This window comes from Gadus chalcogrammus, chromosome 4 (genome assembly GCF_026213295.1).
Source record: "Gadus chalcogrammus isolate NIFS_2021 chromosome 4, NIFS_Gcha_1.0, whole genome shotgun sequence".
NCBI classification, from domain to species: Eukaryota; Metazoa; Chordata; class Actinopteri; order Gadiformes; family Gadidae; genus Gadus; species Gadus chalcogrammus.
The window spans coordinates 19516237-19532505 of NC_079415.1; the positions used below are offsets into that span (position 1 = coordinate 19516237).

Consider the following 16269-nt stretch of genomic DNA (forward strand, 5'->3'; position numbering starts at 1 on the left):
TAATTAATACTCATTCATACTATTCATAAATTGAATGACTACACTGTAAAAGCGGTAGCCTAAGACACAATCCTTCCGCTACCAAAACAATTGAATCATCAAGTTAGTCTGTGATGATCAGTTCATCTCTGCGGTCGGAAGCTATCTGTCTAACCTTTGAACCTTCTTCCCTGTGACACCTGTGGCCCAGAGAAACGAGGAGATGAGATATCCTGCAGAGCATCACACACACACACACCAGCCATCATTTAAGACTGATATGAACTAAAAAGTTTTTAGTTTTTTTTAATGGAAAACGGCTAAATTATTGAACTGTGCAGTTAATAGTTGATTTCCAATTTCTGCATAGGATTCCTGAATAAATGCATTTTCACAGTGTAGGCCTTAATTGTTAGCCGATATGTCCATGTGGAATTAAAAATTAATCAGTAGCTACCCTATTGTCTATCTATGGTGATATATATATATATATATATATATATATATATATATATATATATATATATATATATACTTTACATTTGTGGTAATGGTTTTGACATTGCAGGCAATATAATACTAAAATTGTAGGGCTGGCTAAGTCCATAATATATCCTATATTGCAGGTAGGTAGGTTAAATTGAAATCTTTGCATTGTAAAAATCTAGCCAAATATATGAGGAAGAAGTTTTTCTCGGCACAATAAAGATGTAACGTGTGGCTCCCTATTCATAAATCCAGGCTCATAACAGTGCACTACCTCCACATGATAACTCAGCAGAGTCCTCCTTACCTTTATCAGCTAGGCTACTCGAGGCCTTTTACGTGTGTCTTGGAGCTCGAAATTAACAATGACCAATTTCACCCAGGCACTATTCCATATCAAACTAGCTGATAGATACAGATCTGGGAGGTTTTAAATCCCTTGTTAAACTCTCGATAACCTCTCCCTGTTCCTCGTCCTCCCGGGGCGGTTTTTCCATCTCCTGATCTCGCCTCCTCCCTCACGGTTATTTATCCACAACACCGGCTCATTGTTCCCCGGGACGGGAGAACAGAAGAAGAGGACGAGTAGAAAGAGTTGAAAGACCGTCTGCGGTGACTATGGCTCCTTGTTTTTTTAGGATAAATAAGTTGGCTAAATACAGAATATTCGTGTTCGTTTCCCCCCTCTCTTGTTTGCTGTTTTTAAAACTGGGCTACCGAAAACGTGAATAGGCTTCAGAAATGTAGCCTACAGTAGACCTACAGTAATGTTATGCCTGTTTATTATTAATGCCCCTTTTGGGCATGAAGAGATGCGTGGCATGCGCCATTTGGCTCATTAAACTAACAAACTAGCCAACTAACTAGCAGGCAGACATTTAGCTCATTAAACCCACTAACTGGACCTAACTAGCAGGCAGAACACAGTGCGGCAAGACTTGGGGGCCCCGGGTCGGGACGGCCCCGAGGTGTTGGGTTGTTTTAACAGCGTGAGAATGTGAGGCTCATATATTAACACCGTCTGAACTCAGAGGGACTGCATTAGGAGATAACTTCATCATGGTGCTATCGAGATGTTTTTCAACGTTGAAGAACACAGAGTCATCATATCTGCAGGCATCTCACGGTGTGGTTGAAGTGAATCCTCAACCCCTAAAGCCCGTTTCTCCATTGTAACTGCTGTATGATCCAATGATTAGATGAAGGAGTTGTAAATAAAATTGCGAAAAGCAAATAGCAACGAGAGACTAATTCCAGTGGCCTATTAATGTTCTATCCTAAACCTTAATCCAGTCTGCTTCGGTGGAGGCCTCGGGGCATCCGTTTGTCTGTGACAAGTTCACGTAGGACGCACTGGATGAGATTCACGCCTTCATCTTAAAACAGATAGGTCCTTATCATTAACCAAAAATATTAACAAATGATGAAAGTTATGATTTATTCATTAAGGGAAATGCAAATCAACTCAGCCTCAGAAAAAGAAAGGTTACTCTCAGTGCCAAGGTATTATGATAAGCAGCCTATCCTATAAATGATTAATTTTGGACCAATGTAGAAACGTTAAACAGTTACAACAAAATGCTCCAAAGACCTGCAGAAATAAAAGTATTATCATAAAATGGACTCAACCTTTTGGATGCCACAACAAAGATGGGTCCTAGACTCAAGCCTACACCGTAAGCAGGTTTTATGTCAAACTTAAACTCAAACCCGCGGCTATTTTCAAAATATTATGCTGAAGAAATTCAGTCCAAAAGTCTTTAACATGTAGCCTACTTACAGACAGGACAACTTTCTAAATATAATTCTGCTTCTTTTTTTTGCTAAGCGCGGCTCAAGGTCCAGATGAAGGTACAAACTATAACCTATAACCTTTAACCTGCATAAACCGGATAACCTGATATTAGACTGATCTCAAATCATCACGCTCTGAATGCGCGTGACCACGGCGCGTCTTCAGCCACCGGAAGCGGAGCTAGTCTCCTCCACCATCTAATCAAAGATCTCCTCCGCCATCTAATCAGAGTGGAGCTGTCGCTTGAGGTGAATGAAAACAAGCCATCTTCCTGACAAGTGTTTCCGTAAACGTTGCGTTTCGCCCAGTCTGTGGGCACCAAAACAAGAGATCGCTCATCCATGTGGTTTCTGCAGTGATGGGCAACGCCTTCTTTTCAGGGCGGCCACGCCCACGTCGCGTACGCCTCCAAGTCCTCAGCCAATGGATGCCCGGAGGGGCTCCTCTTCGCGCCAGACGGAGCATTGCACTGATAAAAGCATGCTCGTGCTCTTATTGGCAGCGGATCTATTCTCCTGCACCGTGTTGTCTCTCAGACCAGGACAGACGGAGCTCAGACTACCGATCACTTCATTGGGATTTAAGAAATCTTTTTTCACGGCATTTTTTCATTGAATAAAAAGGTAGGCTATTTGATTTACATGATTGTCGTTTGTAATAATGATGCTGTCCGATGAGCTGCAGCCAAACGGCTGGCAGATGTTATTCGTGTGTAATGAGAGGCTGATGATGTGACCATAACCATAACCATATCTGACGACGCGTTGGTGTTCATCTGAGGTCTGAGCTCCAAGGGCACCAGCATCTGTCCACAGTTCGCATTCAGCTGACCATTGGTTTAGTATAGGCTATTTCTTAAATAACTTCAACTTTAATGAAAAGTATAGGCCTACGTAATGTCAATCAGATCCGTTCATAGCGTTCATAGCGTGTATTCACATTTTAATAGGAAATGCTTCGAAAAGCGGAAAGTACTACGGCCATATTTTAATGAACTAATTGTGTTCATGAATCTTTGGAATTATAGGCCAGTAGGACATTCGGTTCATGCTTCCAAAAAGACAATTCATCCAAAATAAATTAGTTGAGTTGGTGTGTCTTATTGTGTTTGTGTGTGTTGGTGCAAGTACAATTATTCAAAATGGGCTACAGATTAAAGGGTTTAGGTATTTTAATTATAGTCGTAGGCTACGTAATTTGTAGCGCAGACGCTATAGTTGAATGAGGTTCGTCCATTCAAAAGTTTTGCATCCCAACTCAAAATATAAACAACCCACAACATTATTATTTTTTTTACATTCAAGCAAATCTCTTTTGGAAACATGGGGAACCTCGGCTCTTATTCGTGGATTTCAACATCGGCCTATACGATTTGAATTATAATACTGTGAGTTCACGATGCCGGCTGTTTTAAAAAAAACCTCATCCAATAAGCTTGTTAACGTCACTTTTTTTTAGCTATAAAAAACATTGCTAGCCTATATTAGTCAAAATAACAAAAGTTTCACAATAATTATTTTACTATTTAATCAGTGTACATTTTCAAGTGTATAGGGTTTTAATAACTATGGACTGACGTTGAATCTTACATGGAAATATCAATTAGGTACTTCTCACAGCATATGCAATGTAGGCCTACTATTCGTAAACGTTGTCATTAAACAGTTTTACGAGTTCCGTCTATCTCAGTGAGTTACTTTATTCATGCGTAACTTATATTGCATTTCATTATTCATCTCAAATGTATTAAATGCGGGTTTATTTAATTTATTTGCGAAATAGGTTGGCTATTTTTATAGTCTTATTGTAATTAGCCTTAGTAGGCTATAAGGGACCGTGTAGCTGTCATTCTACAATTCACACAAGTTAATTCAAATAATCACGGACGATTATGGTTAATAATTTGATATGGCAAAGAGATTTCACATTCTCCTCGGGTTTTTCTTTGACGTCTTAATTTATCTTCGAGGCCTTCAGGGGACAATTGCATCTGTTCCCCAAGGTAAAACAAAAGACACGAATAGAAAATGATACATTTTATTTTATATTGTGAAAGTAAAGGACATTGTGACTTTGAGTGTATCGCAGATGTGTCAGATAGGCCTTCCAACACGAGTCTGCATGCAGCAGAAACAAATTCAACAAGGGCGGCCTGATCGTGGCTAAAATAAGAAATTCACACACAAATGGAGTAAACAACATTAACAATATATTTCAGTAAGGTCTGTTATATTAACAATGCAATGATACTGTACTCTTGCAGCATTTAACGAGGGGTGCACAGTGCACACAGGGACACACACATGCTGACAACTCGGAGTAAAACACTTTAACTTGGACCGCGTGGACCATCGGAACAAAACCTCTGGGAAATGTCCTCCGACCCAGGAAGAGGTAAATAAACCAGAACACGACCCTCCCTCTGTCCCTTAAAAGTTTAACATACAACCCAAACCAATAAAACATCCATCAGCGGGTGGCATATCTGATATAATGTGCGGCATGATGCAGGCCTACGGGCCTACAGACCTACAGGCCTACAGGCCTCAGGCCTCCGGCTGGGCGCTTCATAAGGAGGGAAAAAAATAGGTTCAGCGGCTCTGCTTAGTCCTAACTCAAATATAATAAAGCTATTTTACATCGAGTTCAATCAAATTTAACACAACTTATTTAAATCACGTTTTCCTACTCCTCCCAAATGCTAGAGAACAAGCTACATTCTAATTCAAACAAAAAACATTTGCCAACCGTTTAATTAACAAATACAATCCAGCAGGCTATCAGTAATTAATAACTTGTTCTTATTTGAAGATGTATAATCCCTTAGCAGGCATGGCTTCCTCACTTACACAATAGTCAGATAGGCTTTATTTAGCAACTCTCATTCTACATTTCGGTAATTATTCACTTCAATGTTTTCTCTTTCTTCCTTTCTCTCGTATTATATCCCTCTATCTATGTATCTATCTATATATCTATCGATCTATTTATCTATCTGTTTATATAGGCTATATATATCCATCAGTATTCTTAGTTAGTATTTTCTGTGTTACAAACACCTTGGTGGTGGATAAATGGGCGCGCGTGTTTCTCCTCTTCGGGTTACTCCGTTTTAATATCCTGCAGGTTGATGAAGCTTGGCGGGGAGATTTTTTTACACACTCGGCTAGCACCGTTAATGGCACTCCCCTGCCCAGCCTCGTTTGATGTGGAAATGAAAGCTGGGAAAGGGCCAAGAGAGGAGAGAGAGCGCCTCAGTGGGTTAAATTAAAAGGACTAGTTTTCTTCAGAGTCACTGGTGCAGGTCCAAGCGGCTGCTGATGTCTCTCCCCGTGTTGCATGTTTGAATGTGGCCGGACAAAAGAGTTCTGTTTTTACTAACTCATAATATGTCATGATATCTGTAGATATATAGCGCTCATAAACAAAGATAGCAAGACGAGTCAAGGTGATAACATATAGCCTATGCATACTTTCCTCTAAAATACGTATACAATAAGTTTACAAAAATTGTATTGTTTTGTGTTTGATATCAAACCTAAAAGACCAAATTATAATTGAATGAATCTGCAGTTGTATGTGTTATTGTATTGTGGTACCATAATATAACCATCGCTATATTCTATCTCTCAGTGCCGTACTAGCCAGGTTGATGTTTCCCCACTACTTACCTAGAGTACCGCTGTAGGCCTACTCGATTTTTACTTCACTCCAATTTGCATCTCAGTGAGGTTGTCACTTGTCCTAGGGGGGCCTCTGTGCCAATGGAGTTACCTCTACAGCATAAAAATCCTTCTCCTCTCTCAGGCCAAATGGTTTTTACTCTCATTCGGTCGGATTCAGATTTCAGTAACCCAAATCCAATCACGTACATCAACAAGATATTTTATGGAATTAATCTCATAGTAGATGTGGAAGGGTGTAATAATAATACCTAATACCTGCTGCAAATTTTGTATCCACTGGATTAACGAATCCACAGAATATCGTTTGAACCTCATCCCAATGATAAAGGTAGGTCTGTCAGAGTAGATTGACTGAAGTGAAAGGTTAGATTAAAGTATTTATACTTTCATCTTAAAGGGTGGTGGTTAGTCTCTATTATTCAACATAGCAATAACATAGACGATTTATCTTTTTAAAAGCTTAGTTTCTTATTGACGCAAGATGTTACCTGGGCATGAGTATCTCCATATTGCATATTCTCTCCTGTCAGCATTCCCAGGATTAGGGCGAACTTTAACCCTCACCCTCACCCTCACCCAAACCCTCACCCTCACCCTCACCCTCACCCTCACCCTTCTCCATGAACACGTCCACAAGATTAAGTCTCACATGTCCAAGTGAGCGTGCATGCGCACCGGTGTGTACCTGCACAAACACACCTGTAGCCGGCATCCAATGAGCTAACAAGCTAGCGAGGATCCTCCCCCTCCCCAGGTGGGTCCCCCATAGTGATGTGAGTTCCTCCTCCCCTCCCCCAGGTCATGGGGGTCTTAACCAACTAGGCGGGATGTTTGTGAACGGCCGGCCGCTCCCGGAGGTGATCCGGCAGCGCATCGTGGACATGGCCCACCAGGGGGTCCGACCCTGCGACATCTCACGCCAGCTCAGAGTCAGCCACGGCTGTGTCAGCAAGATCCTTGGCCGGTGAGAACGTGTTTATTCATCATTTCACGGTTGTTGGTGTTAATAATGAAAGCCCTGCTGGACTCTTGGACTTCTGGTTTACTGGTTTATGAAGGAATGTGTTTGTTGTGTTTGTTGTCTGCACGACAACATAAAGGACGAGATAAAGGATATCCTTACTCTTATTTTGGCTCTTTTTTTTGTTGTTACGAGAATTTAACCTCTCCCTCTTTCTCTCTCTCTCCCACCCACCTCTCTCTCCTCTCTATCCCCGCCCCTCCCTCTCTCCCTTCCCCCCGCTCCCCCCCTCCGTCTCTCTCTCAATTTCTCTCTCTCTCTCCCTGCCCCCCCCCCCCCCCCCCCCCCCCACTCTCTCTCCAACGCCACAGGTACTATGAGACAGGTAGTATCAAACCAGGGGTGATAGGTGGCTCTAAGCCCAAGGTGGCAACGCCCAAGGTGGTGGAGAAGATCGCCGACTACAAGCGGCAGAATCCCACTATGTTCGCCTGGGAGATTCGCGACCGGCTGCTGACCGAGGGGGTCTGCGATGGGGACACGGTGCCCAGTGTCAGCTCCATCAACAGGTGAGAGGAACTGGTTCAAGAGGCCCCCCCACCACCACATCTCCACACGTCTTCACCTTAACTGTTAAGTTATACACAGGCTTTATCCAAAGCCACTTATTAACAGCATGTGTTGTCTCACAAATCAGATTATGATCTCAAATCTGATGCCGGACGGGGCAATTATTTTCTTTCGCTTCAGATGTTTTTAGACCAATCATGCACCAGTAAACTAGAAAACCTTTAAGTTGGCATTTTAACCTTTTTATCTTTCAGAAGTAAAGTGTGATTGAGATGAACACATTGTGTTTTGTCATGGTGCATTTCTGTTTCTGTGAGTTTGACAGATAGATGGATGTATACACACATTGTTGTGTGTATTCAGCATTCCTAAAAGTAATTGATTGTTGTATGGATAGACAGAAAGATGCACCCATTAGTGTCTATTTGCATGTTATACCTATATGATAGACTCTATAGGAGCCATATACAAAGGGACTAACAACGTGTCAGCGGCATACAGCGCTAAAGCACATGTGTACATAATATATGTATATATATATATAGCCTTAGGAAGAGGACAAACCTCCAGTATCTAACCAGGCTCAGACCCCCCTCCTCCCAGACACGGGAACCAGTCTTTGTCACGAGATCCAATACTTGACCTTCCTCAAGTATACTTTGAAAACAACCATGTCTGTTTGTTCTAGAATAATCCGAACAAAAGTCCAGCAGCCCTTCAATCTACCGTTGGATGGGAAATGCCTGAGTCCCGGACGCACGCTAAGTAAGTCTCAAGTACTTTATGCATTCTCACTCACACACACACACTGCTTAGTAATATAATTTGATTACATTAATAACATAATGTTAAGACCAGCTTAATGCTCCAAATTAATTTAGTTACATCGGTATACTACTATTAAACTAATTCTACTACTACTACTACTGCTACTACTGCTACCATTGATAATATTATTTTTACTGCTACTTTACTTTACAACAACTATAATGCTACTACTACTGCTACTACTGCTACTGATACTACAGCTACTACAACTGCTTCTACTACTACTACTACTTCTACTACTACTACTATTACTACTACTGCTACTACTTCTACTACTGATACTGATTCTACTGATACTACTACTAGTGCTACTACTATTACTACTACTGCTACTACTGATACTGATACTACTGCTGCTGCTGCTACTTCTAACACTACTACAACCTATTTTATTCTACTAATATACTACTACTATAATCCTACCACCTAGTACTGTTGCTACTACTAATACTACTACAACCTCTATTATTCTACTAATATACTACTACTACTAATAGTACTCCTACTATACTACTACTACTACTAGTTTGGAGTGTGTTTGTTCTCCCCATAAGAAGGTGTTGGTTTCCCCGGTTCTCTGGATTTCTCCCACACTATAAAGACATGTTAAGTTAACATCCTGCATCTGATGTTGGCTTATGCACCTGACCAAGGCCCCAGCACTAGACAGAGTTGGTCCCCTGGCCCTGAGATAAACCATCTAATCCTAGCGTTGCTCCTAGTGAGAGCTCAAATGCAGAGAACTGATTATGTTGAGTAGAACACGTGCAATGAGGATATTATAGATTGTTCTTTCTTCTACTACTACTACTACTACAAATACATTAATACCATTAACGTTTGGATGCCTGCCTCATTCTTCATTAGTTCCCAGTTCGGCTGTCACCCCACCAGAGTCGCCCCAGTCAGATTCTCTGGGCTCTACATACTCCATCAGTGGCCTGCTTGGAATCCCCCCACCAAGCGGTGAAGGGAAGAGAAGCCATGATGACAGTAAGATACAGACGAATCAGCCCCTAAAACACCATTACTGTTGCATCCCACAACCTGCCCCAAAGATGAGCCATTCAAGTCTTCCAAGAGCAATAGGCTGAAGTCATGGTTCCATCGACCTGACACTGTGATTTACTGTTTGGTTTAGTATGGAAGGCTATATGATCCTGTCTGCACTCACCATATCTCAAAAGTGCACATAATTCCTATCAAACTATGGTCCTTTTGTACCCTGAATATAATATAACAACGAACCGATGAAGAAAAAACAAAGCATTTTCTAACCTAGCTCTCCCCTTCTCCCACCTTCTTATCCCTGCACCCTATCCCTCTCTCCATCCCACTATCTATCCCCCTCTTGGCCCGGCACCCTATCCCTCTCCCATCCTCTCTATCCATCCCCCTCTTATCCCTGCACCCCATCCCTCTCTCATCCCAACTATCCATCACCATCCCGTCTCCCAGGCGACCAGGAGAGTTGTCGTCACAGCGTGGATTCTCAGGGCAGTGGAGGGGTCCCCAGAAAGCAGATGAGGGGGGACCACTTTTCCTCCGCCCACCAGCACATTGACTGCAGTTTTGATCGGCATAGCTACCACCCAGACTCCTTTGGGTCCACGGCCAGCGGCAAGGCGGAGCAGGTTAGCTATCGTTTTGATTGGCTAGTGTTGCTAATAAAAGGAAATTAACTACCTGTGCTAGAAAGACTGCAGAGTGGAAGTGTGAATAAAAACTATTATTGAGTTATTGCGTTAAGTTAAAGTACACTTTAACTTGGTTAAGATGTGATGAATGGGCTAAATGAGGTGGTCATGTAGTTATAGTATGGTTACAGAGAGAAACTACCATCAACATCATCTAATGTCCTTCCATTGTGTGGAACCATGCCGCACAAACACCTGATGATGCTTCCTCCACGTAAGAACAAGTGTTTAAATTATCCATTTACCCGTCCAGACGTTGTACCCGCTGGCGCTGCTCAACGGCAGCCTGGAGGAGGCCAAGACGGGCCTCTCTACATCCAGCGCAACCATCGGCCGAAATCTGACCACACACCAGGGCTATGCCATGGTTGCTGGTAAGGCTCTCGTTGAGTATTGGGGATGAATGATGAGAGGAAAGTGTTTGTGTGTGTGTGTGTGTGTATGTGTGTATTTGTAAGTGTGTGTGTGCGTGTGTGTATGTGTGTGTGCATGTTTGTGTTAGTTATTTGTGCACATTATTTCACTTATCCAAACAGATGCAAAGCAGTCAAGTTCTAGCTTGCTGTTCCTATATCTTTCCAATCATTGTTTTATTTATTTTAATTTGTGATCCTTCCATTTTCATTTATTTTTGATAAATACATTTATTTTTAATAATTTATTTTCATTCCCCCCCCCCACCCAACACACCTTGTCTCGGGCTGTATGACCTCAGAGCCCTTTCAGCCAATAGCGCTATGTCTGAAACAGGAAATGTCCCCGGAAGTGACCAGCACAAGCTCCTCCCCCAATATGGCAGCTTCCAACCGGGCCTTCATGGAGCTGCAGGCGCTGCAGAGCCCGGTCTCTGTCAGCTGCAGCAGCTCTAACCATTTCCACCACCATACCTTCAACTCATTCTCCAATCACGCACCAATGTATGGCCAATTCGGCAGCCAGTCTCTCATCTCAGGTAACCAGGGCATCCCATCTCGCTCATTCCCTGACACCCTGGAACTTCTCTGTATCATGGTGTAAATCTTTGCCCATCATTCACTACCACACATTAAATGTGCTTTTGCTTGTCTGTACATGTGTGTTTGTGTGCCTGTGTGTGTGTGTGTGTGTGTATGTGTGTGTGTGTGTGTGTGTGTGTGTGTGTGTGTGTGTGTGTGTGTGTGTGTGTGTGTGTGTGTGTGTGTGTGTGTGTGTGTGTGTGTGTGTGTGTGGTTTTTCCAGGTCGTGACATGACTAACTCCACTTTGCCGGGGTATCCTCCTCACATCCCGTCCTCGGGCCAGACGAGCTACACTTCGTCGGCAATCAGTGGCATGGTATCAGGTAGGATTTGACGCACAACGCCCCATATATGCGTCTACACATGCACATATATGTGCGTACATATATATGATGATGTCAAGTATATTTTTGCATAACCCTGGCCTTTAATTTAAAGCTACACAATGTGGGGATTGTTCAAAGCATAAGACAGAGGACAGAGAACATAGACAGATGAAAATCAAAATGGAGGAGTAAGGAGAGCGGTTGGGAAGGAGGTTTATAGATTAACAGGCAGACCTACTGAGGTAATGAGTAGTCTGCTGAAGCCACTGAAGTGTGCATGTGTTTCATACAGCGTGAGTGTGTGTGAGTATAGGGGTTTCTGTGTATGTTTGTGTGTGTAGGGTATTGTGTGTGTGTGTGTGTGTGTGTGTGTGTGTGTGTGTGTGTGTGTGTGTGTGTGTGTGTGTGTGTGTGTGTGTGTGTGTGTGTGTGTGTGTGTATGTGTGGGCAGAGGTTTGTATGTGTGTGTGTGTGTGTGTACTAGCCCAGGGGGGGTACGCAGAACAGGCTGGGGGTTCCACCCTACTGCCCACACCCCCCATGCAGGCCGCATGTTGTCATGGGAACCGAGAGGTGGGCCCCATGTAAAGGATGGAGGAGCAGGGCGCTCATGAGTGGGGTGGGGGTGGGGGCGGGGGCTGGCAGCCGGCCTGGGGGATCGGTTGGAGCTTGCCGTCTTGTGTCAACCTGAGCGAGGACTGTTTACTATGACCAAATTCTCTCAAAATAGTGTTTTGTAGTGAGTGTGTGTTTTTGTGAGTGTTCTGGTGTGTTTGTGTGTGTGGTGTGTGTACAGGGCTTTGTGTGGTGTGAGTACCGGGAGTGTGTGTGTGTTTGTGTGCGTGTGATTTTGTGTGTGTGGGCGAGTATAGGGGTGTGTGTGTGTGTGTGTGTGTGCGGGTGAGTGAGTATAGGAGTTGGTGTGTGTGTGTGTGTGTGTGTGTGTGTGTGTGTGTGTGTGTGTGTGTGTGTGTGTGTGTGTGTGTGTGTGTGTGTGTGTGTGTGTGAGAGAGTATAGGGGTATTTTTGTCTGAGTGTATGTGTGTGTCAGTATAATTTGTGTGTGTGTGGTGTGTGGCCGTGTGTTAGTGCAGAGGTGTGTGTGTCTGATGTGTGTATAGGGGTGTATTTGTGCTGTGGGTATGTAATGGTGCATGTTCGTGTGTGTGTGTGTGTGTGTGTGTGTGTGTGTGTGTGTGTGTGTGTGTGTGTGTGTGTGTGTGTGTGTGTGTGTGTGTGTGTGTGTGTGTGTGTGTGTGTTTGTGATGGGGTCTGTTTTATTTGAAGCCTGCCCTTCGAAGCGCGAAATGAGGGGGTTTGATTTTTTTCTCCTGGTCGGCTCTGTGCGAGGAAGCGCTCATACACAATTACTCACAGGAAGGGGGGGGGGGGCTGAGGGCGAGGGGGTTCATCAAGTCAAGATAATTACCCATTAGATAGTGGATTGTTAAAAAAAATAAGAATGAGACGAAGAGGTCTGATCAGGAACGAAAGAACGAATGAACTCTGGAAAGAAAGAATGAACGAATGAAAATAGAGAAAAAATACAAAAAAAGGATGAAGGTAAAGAAGAACTAAAGAAAGGAATCACAAAATCAGGAGAGAGTGAAAGAGCAGAGCTGGAAATAGTGGGAGCAGAGTAAGGTTAGGTAACAGAAGGGGTCTGTGGGGCCGCCAGGGGTTAGCTTAGCATACTCTAGACACAGTGCTGTGTGTTGGAGTATAGCCTGTATGCATGGCTAGTGCTGGCTGTAAGGGAGTGCACACATAAATGAATGGTTTACAGAGCTCACTAATCGTCTGGAATGATGCCCCGAGACTGTTCCTGGGCTACACAGGAATAAACACACCACAGACAGAACATCCAGTGTCATTGTTGGGTGTATGGGGTCTAGCCTTGTGTGTTTCTGATAGAAGTGGCTCTGTTGTGGGTTCAAGCCCTGTGTTTTTCTGATAGAACTGGTTCTGTTGTGGGTTCAAGCCCTGTGTGTTTCTGATGAAGGTGGTAATGGTATGGGTTCTAGCTCTGTGTGTTTCTGATAAAGGTAGTTCTGATATGGGTTCTCGCCCCTGGGTTTTTGATAGAAGTGTTTCTGGTATGAGTTCTAGCCCCTGGGTTTGTGTGGTTCTAGGAGGGGTTCTACTCCTTCGTGCTGGGTTCTGATATAAGTTGTTCTGGTATGGGTTCTAGCCCTGTGTGTTTCTGATAGAAGTGGTTCTGGTATTGTTTCTTCCCCTGTGTGCTGGGTTCTGATATAAGTGGTTCTGTTGTGGGTTTTGGCCCTGTTTGTTTCTGATAGAAGTGGCTCTGGTATGGCCCTGTGTGTTTCTGATATAAGTGGTTCTGGTATTGTTTCTTCCCCTGTGTGCTGGGTTCTGATATAAGTGGTTCTGTTGTGGGTTTTGGCCCTGTTTGTTTCTGATAGAAGTGGCTCTGGTATGGCCCTGTGTGTTTCTGATATAAGTGGTTCTGGTATGGCCCTGTGTGTTTCTGTCTGATATAGGTGGTTCTGGTATTTGTTCTAGCCCTGTGTGATTCTGATAGAAGTGGTTCTGGCATGGGTTCTAGCCCTGTGTGATTCTGATAGAAGTGGTTCTGGTATGGGTTCTAGCCCTGTGTGATTCTGATAGAAGTGGTTCTGGTATGGGTTCTATCCCTGTGTGCTGGGTTCTGATAGAAGCGGTTCTGTTGTGGTTCCAGGGGCAGACTACACTACTCAGACCTACAGCCACTCCCCCTATGCCTCCTACAGTGAAGCCTGGAGGTTCACTAACTCCAGCATACTGGGTGAGTAGGACCACACCAGTAGGAGCCTACTGGTCCCTTCACTGGCATGATGACAGTTACACTAACATTTCAAGGAAAAATGGATTGGTGGTTTGGTCTCTGATGAGATACACTATTACTGTCGCCATTCATGGTCAAAAACAAATACACTCTAAATAGTAAATAAAATAAAGTTTAAGATCAAAAAAATGTACACACAAATTAAATTGTTGATGTATCAACACAAAATGCTTCAGTGGTCCTTAATGGACTTCTAATAAATGGGAGGTGTTTTCAGGATCTACCGCAATACTCTAATGTCTCATGTGTTATTCTGTCCCCTGGAGCAAACTTTAGTCTAATAACTAACCAGGCTACTTATTCGTATAGCGCACCCATCAGTAAAATAACTAGACATTAATACAGCTTGTAGGCAGACTGGTCGCACGTCTCCATCTGTCTTTGTACATTTAGCTATAGCTTCAAACAGTTATGGTAATTAAAAAAGACGACGGGCCTCCTATAGTCTTAGTGAGTTATCGATTGACGACTACCACTGGCTCCATTTTACAGAAATATATTCATATATAAATTAAGGTTGATTTGTGATGCCTTTGTTTCCCTCTACAGGCACACCTTATTACTACAGCTCAGCGTCCCGCCCGACCGCGCCGTCGACTGCTGCTTACGACCACCTTTAGTGTTGAACGTAGGACCCTTTATCGCAGCAGGGATAAGAAGTGAGGTGTCAGCTCTGATGTGGACCGAGGCAGGAGTGCAGTAAAAAACACTGCATTTGAATATTCAAGACTTTTTGTCAGCGCACCAGCAACGCATACCGTTTGGTTTTCGACCACCACAGCCCCTCATGACTGACTATATGTTATATATTTGTCATTGCCGATAACATTTCCCAGGGTGACTGTGATCCACGTTTACAGCTGAAACACTGGGCTTCATCCAGGGAGACATGGAGATATGTCCTGATCCCTGAGAAGTGCATATTGCCATAATGCTGTTCTGCCAAATATCTCCATTCTGTACCAACCGTTTGGCATTACTGCTCCATGAGGGACATGCTGCGATGCGCAAATTGTATCATTATTATCATTCAACCATTCCAACTTTTGTTTACAGTAGTTTTAATTTATGTAGCCTAAAATCTCAAATCATTGTCTGATTTATTTTTATTTTATTTCTTAATCACTGTTGGATTACACATTCATTTTATAAAATAAAAAAAGATATCTTAAATAAACACCGCAGCATATCTGGCATATCCGCGGCACTGATTTATTAATTATGTGATGCATCGCGACAAACTGTCCACATTTACCCGTAAAAAATATATCTGCCAACGTATATATAATGTAAATGAAGTCATCCGGATGTGATGTAGTCCGGAGGAGGAGAGAAGCTTCAGGAGGAGGGGAGAAGCTTCAGGAGGAGGAGGCTTCAGGAGGAGAGAGGCTCAAGGAGGAGGAGAGATGAAGACAGAAGCTTCAGGGGTGGAGAGCAGCTTCCGGAGAAGGAGAGAAGCTTCAGGATGAGGAAAGTCTTCAGGAGTAGAAAATAAGCTTCAAGATGAGGAGAGAAGCTTCAGGAGGAGGAGAGGAGCTTCAGGATGAGGAGAGGCTTCAGGATGAGGAGAGACGTTTCAGGAGGAGGAGAGGAGATCCACCTTCAAAACAACAATGCTTGAAAGACATCTTTTATTTTATTTGCTTCAATGATGTTTTTTAGAATTAATTGTCATGCTAATGTTTGGTAAAACTGTGAATACTTTTCTTACACTGTTATTAATATCATTAAAGATGTAAATACGGAATTTCTAAAATAATTATTTTAAATAAAGCATGACAAATGATTGTGACTCAGATTGAAGTGTTGTTTGTAAGGCTGCGCTTGTAAACCTCCAGTTTATTATTATTCTTATTATTATGAATAGCCTATATTTCGTCGTATAACTAGTTGTTATAAGTATCATTATTTCTTTATTTAAATTAGTAGCTGATGATGACGATGACAATATTTTAGGGTTTTAGCGTTAGCGCATAATGACGCATAATTTCGTAAATTCAGCGATTTAAGGAGGCCAAAGGCAATGATCCTGAAAACGTGGGCATCTGTTTAATTCCTTTTTTATTTTCTGCTTCATGTAGTTTTATTTGCAATAA

The 16269-nt window shown here is 42.9% G+C and overlaps 1 protein-coding gene across 3 annotated transcripts; it reads left to right on the top strand.

Moving 5' to 3' along the window:
- The first annotated feature begins 2773 nt into the window (after positions 1-2773).
- Positions 2774-15942, top strand: pax8 (paired box 8). Of its 3 annotated transcripts, XM_056589553.1 has the most exons (12): positions 2774-2883; positions 4524-4654; positions 6745-6910; positions 7279-7476; positions 8166-8242; positions 9173-9298; positions 9764-9939; positions 10256-10376; positions 10718-10954; positions 11221-11322; positions 14027-14113; positions 14723-15942. In XM_056589553.1, exons 2-12 carry the CDS (start codon positions 4633-4635, stop codon positions 14791-14793), a joined length of 1383 nt encoding a protein of 460 aa, XP_056445528.1. In that variant the 5' UTR covers positions 2774-2883; positions 4524-4632; the 3' UTR covers positions 14794-15942. The 3 variants fall into 3 exon arrangements, with proteins under 3 accessions (XP_056445528.1, XP_056445529.1, XP_056445530.1); XM_056589554.1 differs by lacking the exon at positions 4524-4654; XM_056589555.1 differs by lacking the exon at positions 4524-4654 and having other exon boundaries at positions 6769-6910.
- Positions 15943-16269: the final 327 nt, after the last annotated feature.